At 37.9% G+C, this 18,550-nt stretch overlaps 1 protein-coding gene across 1 annotated transcript in view; it reads left to right on the forward strand.

Moving 5' to 3' along the window:
* Window positions 1-18,550, forward strand: part of ANK3 (ankyrin 3) — a 742,532-nt gene that overhangs the window by 109,026 nt on the left and 614,956 nt on the right. The window contains exon 2 of the mRNA XM_023739341.1: window positions 9,675-9,713. Within this exon, the coding sequence (XP_023595109.1) occupies window positions 9,675-9,713 (39 nt within the window). The remainder of the gene's footprint in view (window positions 1-9,674; window positions 9,714-18,550) is intronic.

Consider the following 18,550-nt stretch of genomic DNA (forward strand, 5'->3'; position numbering starts at 1 on the left):
TTCGCATTGTTAGCAAGCTGACCAATCCCTTTGGTGGGCCACAAGAATTTTATTTGCATAGTTGTACCCAGTCATTTTGTGGGAATTACGAGACCATGCATGGCAAAAAAGGCCATGGTAAGTAATTCATTGCACAGCAGACAGTCTGCAACATTTGCCACTATATATAGATTAGTGATTTTTGGGAGTCTAACCTAAAGGATCTGATTGGGTCCTGTTTGTCCCAGTGTGAAAAATACTCTGAGAATTCATTAAACTTTGGTTTTGTGCCCTTTCCTTTCTTCCATGTTAAATCTCCTCACTGCCCTACCAGGACTCTAGTATGCCTTACACAAAGAGAGATGACTTTTAAAATGCTCATTCATATAGTGATTCAGCTTGTATTTAATGAGCATGTATTTATCAGACGCTGTGTCAGGTGTTGGGAATACAATGATGAACAAGACAAAAATAGCCTCTGTCCTGTTTCTTCTTTAGAAGAGATTTCAAAAGCCCAAGGCATATTTCCTGTTAGTTTAGTAAATCTCAAATTTATTAATTTCCCTAAGATTCTGTATCTGTATAATTGTAGCAATAGTAGTCCTTAACTCATTGTTTGAAGAATTAAATGCAGTTTGTGCTGGACACTTAATAAAGACCCACTATCTCAGAAACATTATTTGTTGTTATTGGAGAAAGCATGTTTCCTTTCTTTTTATTCTTTAAAAACATCACTACTTTAAAAACAGTAAGTGGTCTTAGTAATTAGTGTTATTGTTAACTACAGAATAACCACTGCTCCTTTTGAAGCACCAGTACAAATAATGGTTCTCTTAACAAGATTGTTTTCAAGATGTCATGCTTGAGCCTAGTGGTCCACATATAAAAATTGTTCATTTATGCCTAATTCTTGGTATCAAATAGAAGTTTTTGGAAACTACAAGCTTGAAATTTTGCAGACCCTGAAGCCTGAATTCAAATCTAGACTGTTACTTATTAACTGTGTGTCTTTGTCAGCTCTTTGTCACCTGGATGAGGTCGTAGCAAGACTCTCAGGCCTCATTTGGAGGAATAAAGAAGGGTATAGGGCTTGCATGTTGTAGAGGACAGAGAAGTTTGGAAGGGCAGCATATGGGGTCCCTGTTAGGAAGAAGCAAGAAAGCCTGGGAGACAAAGGAGCTCTCCCAGAAGAGGGCAGAACTGACCTAGAAAGAATGTCCTGGCAAACTACCTCCCAGGAAACAGTAGGTCAGCTTTTATTGTGAAGCTTCTTAAAACTGTAACTTTCTTTTTGATTGCAGTTTTTATTCCCTGTTGATTTTTCTACAGTTGCTGAAGTTAAACTATCCTAAAGCAGTACAGAGAGACATCATGCCAATAGAACAAAAGCTTGCCTTCCTGTAAAACGGTGGGCTAGTGCGAGGGGACAAATTCAGGTCAGCGCCTGCCTAGTGGCCGTGAAAAGGAGACCAGATGACCAAAGCTTATTTATATTGAGTGTTTGCCCTTCTTGACACCCTGGAATTTCATGGGTCTACAGGGAAGGAGTAGGAGGGCAGGAGGGGTCACTTCAACATTCCATTCTGTTACTTTCTCCCTCTATCCTGCTTATTGCTGCCATCTTCATCCTATCTGCTAACTTCCAAGAGTTTCGTCTAAGAGTTTTTATTTTGCTTCAGATTTTTACCATTTTTTTAGCTCTGTATTTGTGCCCTCAGTGACCCAAAGCTTTGGAACTTCTTTGTTCTCTCTGTCTGTGGGATAATTGAGAAGTTCCAGCTCTGTCTTTGGTATCTCCCACTGAATTCATTTTCCCATAGAAATGTTGATGAATATTGAAATACTTCTACAGGTGCTTTATAGACGATCTACATTTCTTCAGCTGAGCTGAGAAACCAGCCATTCTTTTTTTTTTTTTTTAGGTATGAAATTTTTTCTTTATCCAAGTTTAAAGTTAAAAAATGCATTACTTTCATCAGAAATACACACACACACCATCATCAAGGAAAACATTTCTTGAGAGAAGTTGACCGTTTTTATATATGCTGAATCATTTCTCATTCCTACATGTAGTATGTGCCTCTGATAAATAAATATGTATTTGTAGATTGATTGATTGATAAATTTTGTTAAATTATTTCCTAAAATTAAAACCAAATATCAAGTTACCATTTGGGACACCTAATGGACTCAGGTGTATCCAGTTTTATGTTGTTTTAAGCATCTTGAATTCAATATGTTAAAAACTGAGTCCATCATTTGCCCCATCATATGCAAATGCATTCTGAGTCTTCTTGTATTCTAAGTTTCCATAAACAGCATCAAAGTTCACGATCCCCTACCGAGCAGACATACATAAAACCAAACCTGTTGCTCTTGAGTCTGTTCAGACTCATGGCTACCTTATATTTTAGTGTAGAATAGCTCCATAGGGTTTTTTTTTTTTGCTATAATCTTCTTTATTTTGTTTTTAATTTTACTTTAGATGAAAGTATACAGAACAAACTAGCTTCTCATTAAACAGTTAGTACACATATTGTTTTATGACTTTGGGTAACAACCCCATGACATGTCAGTACTCTCCCTTCTCGACCTTAGGTTCCCTATTACCAGCTTTCCTGTTCCCTCCTGCCTTCTAGTCCTTGCCCCTGGGCTGGTATGCCCTTTAGTCTTGTTTTGTCCTATGGGCCTGTCTAATCTTTGGCTAAAAGGTGAACCTCAGGAGTGGCTTCATTACTGAGCTAAAAGGGTGTTTGGGGGCCATACTTTCAGGGTTTCTCCAGTCTCTGTCAGGCCAGTAAGTCCAGTCTTTTTTTATTTTTTATAATTTTTTCCCATACAAAAATTTATGCATACATTGTTATGTGACTCTAATGGCTCTCCCTGTACTGTGACAGCACACTCCTCCTTTCCACCCCTGATTCTCCACGTCTATTCAACCAGCTCCTAACCCTCTCTGCCTTCCGATCTCACCTCCAGACAGAAGCTGCCCATTTAGTCTCTTGTATCTACTTGAGCTAAGAGGCACACTCCTCACGAGTATCACTTTGTGTCCCACAGTCCAGTCCAATCCCTGTCTGAAGAGTTGGCGTCGGAAACTGTTTTAGTTCTGGGCTGATAGAGAATCCAGGGGCCATCCTCTCCAGGGTTCTTCCAGTCTCAGTCAGACCATTAAGTCTGGTCTTCTTACTAGAATTTGAGTTCTGCACCCTACCTTTCTCCTGCTCCGTCCAGGACTCTCTGTTGTGTTCCCTGTCAGGGCAGTCATTGGTGGTAGCCAGGCACCATCTAGTTCTTCTGGTCTCAGGGTGATGAAGTCTTTGGTTTATGTGACCCTTCCTGTCTCTTGGGCTAATACTTTCCTTGTATCTTTGGTGTTCTTCATTCTCCTTTACTCCAGGTGGTTGGGACCAGCTGATGAATCTTAGATGGCCGCTCGCAAGCTTTTAAGACCCCGGACGCTAGTCACCAAAGTAGGATGCAGAACATTTTCTTAATAAGCTTTGTTATGCCAGTTGACCTAGATGTCCCCTGAAAGCATGGTCCCCAGACCCCTACCCCTGCTACTCTGTCCCTCAAAGTGTTTGATTGTATTCAGGAAGCTTCTTAGCTTTGGTTTAGTCCAGTTGTGCTGACTTCCCCTGTAGTGTGTGCTGTCCTTCCCTTCACCTAAGATAATTCTCATCTCCTATCTAGTTAGTAAATAACCCTCACCCTCCCTTCCCACCCTCGTAATCATCAAAGAATGTTTTCTTGTGTGTTTAAACCTTTTCTTGAGATCTTATAACAGTGGTCTTATACAATATTTGTCCTTCTGTGACTGACTAAATTCACTCAGCATAAAGCCCTCCAGATTCCTGCATGTTATAAGATGTTTCACAGCTTCATCATTGGTCTTTATCGTTGCATAGTATTCCATTGTGTGGCTATACCATAATTTGTTTGTCCATTCATCCGCTGATGGGCACCTAGGTTGTTTCCATCTTTTTGCTATTGTGAACAGTGCTGCAATGAACATGGGTGTGCATATATGTATTCGTGTGATGGCTCTTATTTCTCTAGGATATATACCAAGGAGAGGATAGCTGGATCGTATGGTACTTCTATTTCTAGCTTTTTAAGGAAGCACCAAATCGATTTCCAAAGTGATTGTACCATTTTACATTCCCACCAACAGTATGTAAGTGTTCCAGTCTCTCCAGCATATTATTCTGTGTTTTATGGATTAATGCTAGCCTTGTTGGGGTGAGATGATATCTCATCGTAGTTTTGATCTGCATTTCTCTAATGGCTAATGATCGTGAGCATTTCTTCATGTTTCTGTGAGCTGCCTGAATATCTTCTTTGGCAAAGTGCCTGTTCATATCCGTTGCCAATTTTTTAATTGGGTTATGTGTCTTTTTGTTGTTGAGGTTTTGCAATATCCTGTAGATTTTAGAGATTAGATGCTGATCGGATTTGTCATAGCCAAAAAGTTTTTCCCAGTCTGTAGGTTGTCTTTTGACTCTTTTGGTGAAGTCTTTTGATGAGCCTAAGTGTTTGATTTTTAGGAGCTCCCAGTTATCTATCCTCTCTTCTGGTGGTTGTGCATTGTAACTTATGGTTCGTATTGTGTTTATGCCATATATGAGGGCTCCTAGCATTGTCCCTATTTTTGATTCCATGATCTTTATCGTTTTGATTTTATATTTAGATCTTTGATCCATTTTGAGTTAGTTTTTGTGCTTGGTGGGAGGTATGGGTCTTGTTTCAGTTTTTTGCAGATGGATGTCCAGTTATGCCAGCACCATTTTTTAAAGAGACTCTCTTTTCCCCAATTAACGGACTTTGGGCCTTTGTAAAATATCAGCTGCTCATAGGTGGATGAATTTATGTCTGGATTCTCAATTCTGTTCCATTGGTCTGTGTATCTGTTGTTGTGCCAGTACCAGGCTGTTTTGACTACCGTGGCGGTATAATAGGTTCTAAAGTCAGGTAGTGTGAGGCCTCCCACCTTGTTCTTCTTCTTGAGTAATGCTTTACTTATTCCGGGCCTCTTCCCTTTCCATATGAAGTTGGTAGTTTGTTTCTCTATCTCATTAAAAAATACCATTGGAATTTGGATTGGGATTGCATTATATCTGTAGATTGCTTTGGGTAGAATTGACATTTTCACAATGTTGAGTCTACCTATCTGTGAGCAAGGTATGTTTTTATGCAGGTCTCTTTTGCTTTCTTGCAGTAGTGTCTTGTAGTTTTCATTGTATAGATCTTTTACATCTCAGGTTAGATTTATTCCTAAGTATTTTATCTTCTTGGGGGTACTATAAATGGCATTGATTTGGTGATTTCCTCTTCAAGGTTCTTTTTGTTGGTGTAAAGGAATCAAACTGATTTTTGTATGTTTATCTTATATCCTGAAACTTTGCTGAAATCTTCTATTAGTTCCAGCAGTTTTCTTGTGGATTCTTTGGGGTTTTCATATCATCTGCAAATACAGATACTTTGACTTCTTTGCTACCAATGTGGATGCCCTTTATTTCTTTTCCTAGCCTAATTGCTCTGGCTAGGACCTCCAACACAATGTTGAATAAGAGTGGTGATAAAGGGCATCTTTGTCTGGTTCCCGTTGTCAAGAGGAATGCTTTCAAAGTCTCTCCATTTAGGTTGATGTTGGCTGTTGGCTTTGTATAAAAGCTTTTAATTATATTGAGGAATTTCCCTTCTATTCTATTTTGTTGAGAGTTTTTTATCAGGAGCGGGTGTTGGACTTTATCAAATGCCTTTTCTGCATCAATTGAGATGATCATGTAATTCTTTTATTTATGTGGTGGATTAAGTTGATTGATTTTCTAATGTTGAACCATCCTTGCATACCTGGTTGAATCCTACCTGGTCATGATGTATTATTTTTTGATATTATGCTGAATTCTATTGGGTAGAATTTTATTGAGAATTTTTCCATCTATATTCATGAGCAGTGTTTGTCTGTAATTTTCTGTTTTTGTGGTATCTTTGCCTGGTTTTGGTATCAGGGTTATACTGGCTTCATAGGATGGATTTGGACGTTTCCCTTTCTTTTCTGTGTTCTGAAATAGTTTGAGTAGTACTGGTATAAGCTCTTGTCTGAATGATGTGCTTGTAATGGAAAATAAAAAGGATTCAAACAAAGCTACTTGGTTGTGTATTCAGGACCTACCAGGTTCTAGTTGCATGACTTTGAGCAACATATTTTACTTCTTTAAAATTCAGTTTCTTCTATTCCTGTGCCATTGAGTCAATTCGCACTCATAGCAACCTGATAGGACAGAGTAGAACTGCCCCATAGGGTTTCCAAGGAGCGGCTGTTGAATTCGAACTGCTGACCTTTCGGTTAACAGCCGAGTTCTTAACCACTGTGCCACCAGGCCTCCATTTCCTCTATGAGATGGAGATAAAAATACTTAATCTCAGAAAGCTAAGAATAGAAAGAGACTTCTTCAATATTATAAAGTCTACCTGTTTTAAACCCATAGGTAACGTCATACTCAGTGAAGACGGTAGAAGCTTTGATATTTTAATCAATTAAAAGACAATCAGAACTGTTTTCCACCGTTAATTTTGAACATTGTTTTGGAAGTCCTGGAGTATGTAATGAGGCTTACCCTACCACCACCACCAGCACCACCAAAAAAAAAAAAGTATACCTGTGGGAAAAGAGCATCTTAAGAATAAATGTAGAGAGCAGTGGTGGTTCAGTGGTAGAATTCTTACCTTCTGTGTCAGAAACCCAGGTTTGATTCCTGGCAGTGCACCTCATATGCATCTACCACCCGTCTGTCAGTGGAGGCTTGTGTGTTGCTATGATGCTGAACAGGTTTCATTGAAGCTTCCAGACTAAGATGGACTGGGAAGAAAGGCCTGGTCATATTCTTCAAAAAATCAGCCGATGAAACCCTATGGATCACAAAGGTGTGACCCATAATCAATTATGGGGATGGCACAGGACTGGACAGCATTTCTTTCTGTTGTGCATGGGGTCACCATGAGTTGGGGCTGACTGCATGGAAACTAACCAGAATAACTGTAACAAGAAATGAGTTGGCACTATGTGAAGAACAAGCAGATGGGGATAGCCAAAATTTAAAAAAAAAGAAAAAATTGGAGAAATATTTTCATCATATATGTCTGCCAAATATTATATGTTCTATAAAATTTACACTAGACACAAATATTGACAGATGGAACACAGGGAGAGAACAGAGAGCCCTGAATCAGGGCTCTATCTGTTGGTTTATTTGAGTGGGAATGTGGTAAGCATGAGGTAGGCGCTTTCTGTACGTTGTCTGGTTGAATCCTTACAACAAGCCTGCTGGATGGGCACTGTGATTACAAATCCTGCTTTACAAATTAGGAAACTAAGATTCAAAGAAGTTAAAAAAAAATTGCCAAGGTGTCAAAACTGACATTAGAACTCAGGTTTTGACTCAAAGCAACTGATTATCAAAGCTAATCTTACACAAATGGCCCATGAAAGAATGGTTGATTTCATTAATGGTGCTGGGGGGAAAATGACCAGGAGAGGGGGTGGTGAGAAATCGCATTAAATACTGATTTCATGCCATATCCACAATAGATTTTACATGGGTAAAGGTGGTGGTGGGAATGGGGGAGGCAGGTAAAGGAAAATAAAGGTGACATTGGACTGAGGAAGAACTTTCTAAGCATAAAAACTATGGAAGAAACCGCAAAAGAAAAGACTTACAGGTTTGATTACATAAAATTTAAACTTCTGTACATCAAAAACCATTATAAACCAAACCTAAATATAAATAACAGACTGGGAAGGCAAATTAAAATATTTATACAAAGATGATATACGAATGATTAATATCCTTAATGGATAAAGAGGTCTTACAAATCAATAAGAAAACCACAAATTTCCTAAGTAAAAATGATCAAAGGCCATAGGCAGACACTAGACAGGAGAATTACTTTAAAATTTTTGAAAAATTACTCAGCTGTAATAACAAGAAAAATAATTAAAAGTTATATACCATTTTCTATATGAAATGAAAAAGTATTTTATGAAAATGTTAAAATATATTTGTGAATGTTTAGGGAAATAGGAACTGCTGTATACTGCTAATTGCCCTTTTGGTGGGCAATCTATAACAAGTGCCATGAAAAAAGTTTATGATGCCTTTTCTTCAGAAATTCCGTTTTAGTGAATTTCACTTAAGGAAATTAGCAGATACTATAAGGTCAAGGTTTTTGTTCAAGGAACATTATAGCAGTGTTAGATGTGCTAGATGAACAAACACAAAAAACCTGAACAACTTAAATCATAAATATCAGGAGATGTTTGAACAAATGTTGCCACGGGACTATGAAGATGAGGGTACAACTCTTAAGATCATGTTCTCAAAGACTATTATATGTAAAAATGATTCAGTGTTAAGGGATAAAGGCAAGTTATACTGCATATCTGGTATAATGCCAATCATGTTTAAAATGCTGTGTTGTGACTGTGTTGAAAAGGGAACAACACAAAATATTAATTTTCCTCTCAGTGGTAGGCTTATGATTGGTTTTTATTTTCTGTATTTTGCATATTTTCCACAAAAAATGCACATTGCTTTTTATGATTACAAAAAGTTGTTAAAATTACTGTTGTGGAAGTTGTTGTGAGGATCATGTGAGAAAATGTAGTTAAGGTATCAAGAACAAAGTAAGGTTTAAGATAAATATGTTAATTTCCTTTTGTCTTCCTTTATTGGAATAGCAGATATAAACTTGAAATTTCAGATTTAGTTCTTTGATTTTATAGTGGATTTTTTTTAAGCAGACAGAATAATTTTGGGGTATCAATTTATATAGCTTTCAGAAGATCCGAATTAACTATATGTAAGTATAGTTAGAGCTAAAGGTACAACGTATAAGGTTCCTTTCTTCATATTCTGCATAATTAAACTTCGATACCACTTGGAATAATTTGTATCTTGGTACATATTCCTGTATATCCTAATAGGAAATGAGCTGAATCCCTCTACCCTTTTTCTCCCCTCATAGAATAAAGTTAGCATTTTGTAAAAGCAGTTAGTCAGCCTTAATCTTCATCATGGAGTGCCTGTACTCAGAGTGGATTCTTGGTTTCTATTTTTAGGTTGTAATAGTATTATAGGGACCATGTCATCTCTTGCATAATCAGACTATTGACTTTTACATGCCTTGTTGTTCTGGCTCTTGGTAAACATTATTTGGGGATATGAAGTTTGAGACAAATAGGTGTCTCATAGTAGCTGTTGAGAAAAATGGTATAAGAAAATGTTTTACTATGCCAGCATTTTGACACTGAGGAGAGTTTTTTTTTTCTTTTGTATTATCTTTATTATAACTGTTATATGCATCTCATGGGCATATTCATTTCAATTTCAGGATTATACTTTTTTGTGTATTTGGTGCAACTTCATTTTTGGAACTTTTATTCAGATTATTGTTGCTAATAATTTTGTGTGCATGGTTCAGAGCTTTTCTTTATTCTGTTTTTATCCAAGCATTTCCTACAAACATCTTTTTATAATCTGTTACATTTCCTGTGTGTTACTTTGTGTCACCTTTCAAGATATATTTTCATGTTTATTAGTCCATTAATAATGTGCTTTTGTAAACTGCTTTCATGGAAAATAATATGAAATTATTTAATGTTTGCTAAATGTTTGTGTCTCTGTTTTTAGGGTGACTATGGATCCTACTCTTCACAAAGCTCTAGAAAGGTAAAGAAAATTAACCCTGAACTCAACGAATATACTATGTTCTGTAGACATGTTTCCCTTCTGTGCTATAATTACACACATAGAGTCAAATGGATTATTATGTGAGACAGTACTGTTTAACCACTTTATTTTTGTTTAAATTAGAGAATACTTTGAAGGCTTTTACAGGTTTGGCTGCTGAGGCCACCTGGTCACATGGACACATGCTTATGGTAGGATGGTACCTTGGGGTGTTCGCTTTGTTCCACATCTGGTTCTCTACTGTGCAGTTTGAGACTTGATACCATGGCATCTAAAAAGTAACCAAGAAGCCCTGGTGGTACAGTGGTTAAGCGCTCAGCTGCTAACTGAAAGGTTGGTGGTTCGAACCCCTCAGCCACTCAGCAGGAGAAAGATGTGGCAATCTGCTTTCGTAAAGATTTACAGCCTAGGACATCTTATGGGGCAGTTCTACTCTGCCCTATAGGGTCACTATGAGTCAGAATCTACTCAATGGCAACGGGTTTTTTTTTTTTTTTTTAAAGAGTAGCTATATCTCCTGGAGACTGATACAGCGTTAATGTCTCCTTTTAAAATGTCGTGAAAACTAGATGTTTGGTTTGGCTCATCAGCACGTTCTTTCATGTTTGAAAAATCTTTATGGGAGTTCCACGATGATCAGACATGTGCGTGGTAGAACTGGAATTAGAACAAAGAGAGCCAGTTTATTGATTTTAATAGTAAAAGACTTTTAGTTGTAATAACCTGCTGTGTTCATATCACGCGGAGGAGGTATGCTACTCAGTGGGCCGTGCAGGCTACATTTCTCCTATATAATGATAGGTAAATGCTTCAGCTCTCTCCCTCTCAGCCTCCCATCCTTATGGGGCCCCCACCATTCATCTTTCCATATGCCGATAACATCCACTGGGCTGTCTCCTTTTAGTCTGGGAGCCATTTATTCTTTTCTGCCAACAGGATAGGTGATAGTACAGACTTCATTTGAAGGACAGACTCTACTTGACTCCATGATCTTGGGCAAGGTACTGAATCGCTCTATGCTTTGTTTTCCTCACATGAAAATAGATTCATAATCTATTCATAATAGATTCATAGATTTGTTTTTAGGATTTATTGAGATAAAACGTGGATCATTGAACTCAGTTCCGTAAAAAGAGTTCAATAAATAGTAAATAATACAATTCATGTTATTATAGTTAGTGTTTCCTCTAAGGTGAGTTCTGCATTTTGTGTGTAAATTTTATTAGGTTGAATTATGTGAAATTGCCATTTTGGCAGGTCAAAAATTCTCCAACACCAGTTTTTCCATATGGTTAAACCCAGTAATAATTAGCTTATATTGCCCATCTACAGAACGTGTCTATGAGTCAGAATCAACTCAATGGCATTGGGTTTGGTTTTTTGGTTTGTTATCTACAGAACCTTTAGTTGTTTTGCTTCTTTAGCATATATTGCTGTCCCCATCATTTGAAATATAGATACACTTGAATTACCTTCCAAAAATGTTATGCTTTTTTTGATTCAGTGAGATAGGAGAGTAATACTTTGTTTTTCATGAACTACTCATAAGAATGATAATGTAGTCTACTAAGATTGTTACATTAGTTCACTAGACATTTCTCATCAGGTCACCAGCAGGGTTCTAGCTCAGCAGGATATTATAACTTTGCTGGTCAACACTGTGCCACCAGGGCTGCTTGTGTCATTAGTGATAAGCTAAAACCAGATGTATCTGAGTTCTACACGTAATTTCGTCTTATATACGTATAATATGTCCTTTTCAAAGTACTTTTGCATTTTGAGAGTATATTCTCTTCATGATAATTCTAAGAGAAAAAGTATATCTTCATTTTTACAATAAAAATATTGAGTTATTTGTTAAACAGTTGGACAAAAGCATAGATCTAGATCTGGTTAGTGGTTATATAGAAAGTTGTACAGAGAGCTTCATCATTTCAAAGCTAAGATGGGCTTTTAGAAGCCTTACCCAAAACTCTCATTTGGTAGTTGGATAAATAGAGATCTAAATAGGATGTTTGAAGTAATAATAGTGAAATAAAAACACAAATGCATATCTCCCACCTTCCCCCATTCCAGCTCCCATTGTGTGGTTGCACAAAAGTATTCCTTGATAGTGTTTTAGAATTTTAAATCCAAAATAGATGATAACTGATACAAAATTTAGAATGAATGGGATATGAATTTCACAAATACTCTGGTAAAGAACAAAAAAATGTTGTCAAATCTCAAGACAAATATTTTAGTTTTGTGTTGATGATCTCTTAAGCCTTATATGAGAACGAAACAAGTTTTTTATTTGCACGTATTCGTATTATTTTATTATCATAAAAGAGTACATTATTAATTAAATTTGGGACTTACATCATCAGTCTGATAAATTTTCACCACCAGAATTTGCAGAGGTATTTATCTTGTTGTTTTAACATATGATTTATTTTTGTTGTTGAGAATATGCACAGTAGAACATACACTGATTCAACAGTTTCTACATGTACAATTCAGTGACACTCTGCAAGTTGTGCAACCATTTGAAATTCTTCATGTTCATAGGACGTTCTTGTTCTGTTCTACTCATGTATTTGTGTGTGGGTCAACCTCATTTGCCTAACCTTTTGCCATTGAAACAGCTTCGTGGAATATGTGTGGTTACGCTACCTTCTGTAGCAATCTTTTACAAGTAATTTAAATGCTGTCTTTACTGAAGTACTGATTTCATACCCGTGTTCCCAGAAGACACAAGGCGATTAACAGGAATGGCAGGCTGAAATGATTTCTTCAGAGGCTCCAGCACCATCAGGAATTCAGTTTTGTTGAGTGATTGAAACCGACTTGAGCATACAGAGACTGGGAGTTGAAAGCCTTTGTATCCAAAGTGGAGGGTTTCTTCCACTTTTGGAGTCCCTGCGTGGCACAAATGGTTAAGCACTCAACTACTTACTGAAAGGCTGGTGGTCTGAGTCTGCCCAGAAAGTGCCTCAGAAGAAAGGGCTGGCCATCTACTTCCAAAAAATCAGCCATTAAAAACCCTCAAAGGGGCAATTCTACTCTGACACACATGGGGTCTCTGTAAGTTAGAATTAACTCGGTGGCAACTGGTGTTTTTCTCCTTTATGTTTTCAGTGTCTTGTGAACATTTCTTCTGGCCTCTACCCAATCTGGGTATAAACTCAATTGCTAAGGTGCTCTGCAACTGTCTCTGGCCTGGTGACTCAGTTTGCCTTCTTTCCTCCTTGTCACGGTTTCAAAGAATATGCCAGAAGTAAGGGATCTGAATTCTAAAGGAGTAACTCGCTGGTACCCCCACTAGCCCCTCAATCTTCTGTCACTTAATGGTCCAACCCGCTTTGCCAGCACAGGAAGGCACACAGAATCTGTTTCCAGAATCTCTCGTATTGAATCCTGTCACCCAGTTAAAATGTTAAAGTTCTCCTGGGGTTAGAGAATGAAGAGCTATGACTTCACAGTGTACAAATTGAAGAGGTGGCTTGGATGAATTCTGAGTTTAACGAGATGAGAAAAGCATCAGTAAAAATGAAAGGAAAGCTGTTTATTACGTGTAGAATCTTTTTCTTTGATTGTTTTCTCCCACGACTTTGGTTATGTGTTTTTATAGAATGTGAATCAAATGGTAACGTTTAAGAAACTGAGTTTACTTTTTAAATCTTCTCCACCGAAGACTTGCCTTGGCAAGCCTTTGATTTAGATGTTTGTAAATGTGACTTGACATCTATAGATAGGTGTGCTGTCAGAACATTCGATTTGTTTAATAGAAAGGATGGAGGAAGCGTGAGCCTCTCTGATAGAATTCTTTTGTCTTTGAGCTGTGGAATATGAGTAATCAGGAACAATGTTGCATCATGTCACTCGAAGTCTGAATCCTGGTGACACATCCTATGAACTGTCAGAATCGACTCAGGTCCAATTTAAGGGTATAGGCTACAATGAGGCTGCCTAAAAATACAGGGATGGTTTCTGTTGTTATTGCGAAAGTTTGTTTTCATTCTGCATTAAGAGCAAATCAGAGCTACCAGGATGCTGACGGGATGCTGCCCCGAAGGTCTTTACGTGGGTGTCTTGTCCTGTGGATGAGACAGACTTGTAAGAGGTTCAGATGTAAGGGTGCTCTGGCTGCATCTGCTGTCATTTCACTTATCCCCACGATTGGTCTAACAAACAGCTCAGGTGTGTCCTTTCCTCTTTGTTTCTTCAGCTGGGCCCTTTCTGAAGGTGTGTGGTCCATAGGAACAAAAGACTCTCATTTTCATTTGGAATATCCTAAATGCCTTTCTGTAACATATTTTCACTGATTGCTATTCTGAAGAGAATAGTGTTATTCTAGGCCCTTTAAAAATTGTGCTAATAATGCTTGTGTGTGCGTGTGTGTGTGGTGTGTGTGTGAGAGACAGAGAGATTGATTTGGAAGATTAAAAACATCACTTAATCAAAATAGTTATAAAAGTATACAACTTACCCATATTAGTAATCATCATGTAAGTGACAACTCTTTAGTTAACTAACATCAGGTTATCAGATGCAAATAACTGACAACAATTTAGCGTCCACCAGCCTAGAATCCTGGCTCAGGGGACCAAAAGATCCACAACCAAAGTGTTATATCTCATGCTATCACAAAATGATACTTTCTAGGAGTCTTTTGCCCATGAGAAAATCTAATTTTTCAACTGCTTCCTTTGTTTTTCAGAATCACTTTACACTTGTTAAAAATTTCAGAAACGAAGTTTGATATCACAGTATTTCCTCCCAGACATCTGATGCTGTCTGTTTTCGGTCTCCCTGAAGGTGGAGGAATAATGTATTTTATTTTTTCATGCAGGTTTATTGTGCTTGGCTCAAGTCAGCAATGAGGACATTATATTTGAGCTGGAAAATAACTTAAAAATGTGATGATGACACTCTGTTAGTTTGGGGGTGGTTACCAGCTAGATTCTGACAGTTGGTAAAGTTTCATTTCTAAAAATACAGTATTTAGAGACCAGCCATTAAAATTGTACCCAGTAGAAGACTCTTTCTACAGCAAAGCCACATCCTTTTTTTTCCTTTGGTCACATTGAGGTAGAACATTTTTGTCATGCTTAGCAACCATTTAACTACTTCTTTTGTGAATTGCCTGTACACGTCTTTGGGCATTATTTTCTTAGGGTATTCGTGTTTTTCTTGTCAATTTATATGCGCTTCTTATATATTAATACTATTAATCCTTTAGCTCTCATTTTGACGACAAATACTTTTCTAGCATGCTTTTTAAAATTCTCTTATTGTGTCTAACCCTCAAAGTGTAATTTAAAAAATTAGTGAACAGATACCTGTTTCCTAGCTATGGTGCCTAACTGTATAATTGTTTTCAAATACGGTAATTTTTAGAAAATATGTCTGGGCATAGTTTAGGATTTTGTTTTTTGTTAGTGATAACTATGACTGAAAAGTAGGCTAGAGTCATGTTGAGGGCTTTAAATTGTAAGCTAAGGAGATTAAACTAGTATAGACGTGTTTCATATTAAATTGGATGCAATTATGGCTCATGATCTGGTAAGGTAACAGTGTATGTTAATCTCTTTTAAGTGTAGACTCTCATATTATCTCACTGTTTAGTTTTGTTTTTCTTTTTTTTTATTGTACTTTAGAAGAAGGTTTACAGAGCAAATTAGTTTCTCAATAAACAATACACATACTGTTTTGTGACATTGGTTGCCAACCTCACAACATGTCAATACTCTCCCCCTCTCGACCTTGGGTTCCCTATTACCAGCTTTTCTGTCCCCTCCTGCTTTCTCATCCTTGCCCCTGGGCTGGTGTGTCCATTTAGTCTCATTTTGTTTTATGGGCCTGTCTAATCTTTGGCTGAAGGGTGATCCTCAGGAGCGATTTCAGTACTAGATTAAAAGAGTGTCTGGGGGCCATACTCTCGGGGTTTCTCCAGTCTCTTTCAGACCAATAAGTCTGGTCTATTTTGGTCAGTTAGAATTTTGTTCTACATTTTTCTCCAGCTCTGTCCCGGACCCTCTATTGTGATCCCTGTCAGATAAGTTGGTGGTGGTAGCCAGGCACCATCTAGTTGTGCTGGACTCAGTCTGGTTGAGACTGTGGCACTTGTGGTCTCTTAGTGCTTTGGACTAATCTTTCCCTTGTGTCTTTGGTTTTCTTCATTCTCCCTTGCTCCAAATGGGGTGAGACCAGTGGAGTATCTTAGATGGCCTCTCACAAGCTTTTAAGGCTCCAGACGCTACTCACCAAAGTGGGATGTAGAACATTTCTTTATAAACTATGTTATGGCAGTTGAGCTAGATGTTCCCCGAGACCATGGTCCTCAGCTCTTCTTAGCCCCGTAATGTGGTCCCTCAGGGAGTTTGGATGAGTCTGTGAAGCTTCCACGACCTTGCCTTGGTCAAGTTGTGCTGGCTTCCCCAGTGTTGTGTACTATCTTACCCTTCACCAAAGTTACCACTTATCTATTGTCTATTTAGTGTTTTTCCCTCCCCACCCCTCTGTGCTCTCGTAACCATCAAAGATTGTTTCTTTTTGTGTGTAAACCTTTTTATGAGTTTTTGTAATAGTGATCTCATACAATATTTGTCCTTTTGTTACCTCACTGTTTTCTTAACTCTCAGAGAAGTCCCTTTGTGGCAGAACTTTATATAGATTTATATCATCTCAAGAGTTTAACATGTTATAACTGAGTCCCTGGAACTCAAATTAGTACCCTGAAACTCTAAGGTAAATTCTTGCTCTACAGCCCTCATTTTTATGATGAAAAGTATGCTCCTCACTTGGATAATGTTAAGGTTCCTGATCACAAACCACCTCCTTCCAGGCAGAGGATAGCTAATGGTTCAGGGTGAGGACTCTGCCATGAAAATGGCTTGGTGGGAGTCTGGCTAACTAGTTACGAGTTAGCTTGACCACTTTGTTCCTCAATTTTCTCATTTCTGAAGGGGAGTAATAAAAGGTACCTACCTCATATAGTTATCATGGAGATTAATTGAGAATGCACCATTCCTGGCACAGTATGTGCTTGACAAATACTAAATGTTATTACCACCACCACCACCACCACCACCGTGCAATTGCCCTTTTCTTTCCTTTTCCTCACTTGATAGCATTCTAAGCCCATCTCCCATGGAGTAAGTTTTAAGAGGATAGTTCTAAAACTCAGAAAATTAGGAGGATTAAAAAAATTAAAAGTATAGTCATCAAGCAGTAGAAAAGAAGTTGGGGATGAATGCAGCAAAAGATGCTCTGAAATCTGATTTCAAAATGGACAGAGTTTTTCTTGTCTCCCTGTCTGGCCCACATGCCACAAGTTGGATCAAAATAGATGAATGAGATTGGAGAATGTTAATCTAGTTTTTGGTACTTAGTTATGTCTGTCTGTCTTTCTGTCTATGTATGTATATATTTATGTATGTATGGCTGTATGTATGATGTATGTACGTATATATACCACTAAATATATATAATATATATATTGCTATATATATGTATGGAGCCCTGGTGGTGTAGTGGTTAAGAGCTCAGCTGCAGACCAAAAGTCAGCAGTTCAAATCTTTCAGCTGCTCCTTGAAAACCCTATGGGGCAGTTCTTCTCTGTCTTATAGGGTCGCTGAGTTGGAACTGACTCGACAGCACTTAACAACAACATATATATGTACAGACATACATATACATACATGTCTATATATCTATAGTTATAGCTATATATATAGTTTGTGTGCACATGTGTATAATATATATAATGATATAAATTAGAGCTCTAGAATGTCTCCAGAATTTCAGATCTGCACTGTACTTCTGATAGGAGTCACTCCGTCTCTTTAAGAGGAGGATGACCCAGGGGCAGAATGTCAACATGATAAATACTGTTTAAGCTACAGTCCATGTGTTCTTTTCCTCATAGTACAGTGTAATGCATATTATTTACTTCTCAGTCTGTAACTCTCAACCCTGGAGGGTACTGAAAAAGAAATTTTATCTTAGGCCGTCAAGAATATAGAACACATATGTATTCTTTCTTAGGTACATGAAGGAAAAAGAGACTTCCCTTTATAGCTGATTATGGTTTGGTTTTGAGCCTATAACCCATCCGCTGATACTCAGTTACTTCAAATGGTGCATAAAAGGACGTAAAGGAGCTAACATTTGAGTCGCCATTATGTGCTTGCTACATGCTGTTAACTCATTTGCTTTTCCAGTGGCTCTGTGAGGCTGGTTTGATTATTCCCGAGTTATAGATGGGCAACTGAGGCTTCAAGTAGTTGGTAAATAGTAGAACACTGGTTTGAACCCAGACTGAACTGACCCCAATATCCTCTTTCCAGGGCTAGGCTGCCTACGTTAGATTCAAGGTAAAGGGAGACCAGGGAACCAGGGAAATTATTCAAGATTTTCCAGCTGTAACTTTCCAAGTACTGGCCCTGTCTAGCCACACCCTGAGAAGTCATCTGGTGGCGGCTGCTGAGAAGAAGAACTGTGTGAGGCAGGATTTTCTCTCCGCCAGAAGTTTCCCCTCTCTTGGATAAGCGCTCTGACTGTTTTCTGGTTCTGAGGTTCAGCCTCGCTCATTGCTTCTCACCTTGACACTCTGACTTCCACCCTGTCTCCTACCTTCTACCAAAGTTTTATATTCACTAGATTTGCATTATAACTTCTAAAACCATATTGGTGACAGTTATTTATTTCACTTATTTATTTCAACTCTGATCCAGTGTTTTGAATATCCAGCTATAATTTGAGACATGTATAACCTTCTGAGAAAAGAGTCGGCAATTAAGATGTCAGTCTAGTCAGGATTCCTGAGCCCT

The sequence above is a fragment of the Trichechus manatus genome, unplaced genomic scaffold (genome assembly GCF_000243295.1).
Source record: "Trichechus manatus latirostris isolate Lorelei unplaced genomic scaffold, TriManLat1.0 scaffold00007, whole genome shotgun sequence".
Classification (NCBI taxonomy): Eukaryota; Metazoa; Chordata; class Mammalia; order Sirenia; family Trichechidae; genus Trichechus; species Trichechus manatus.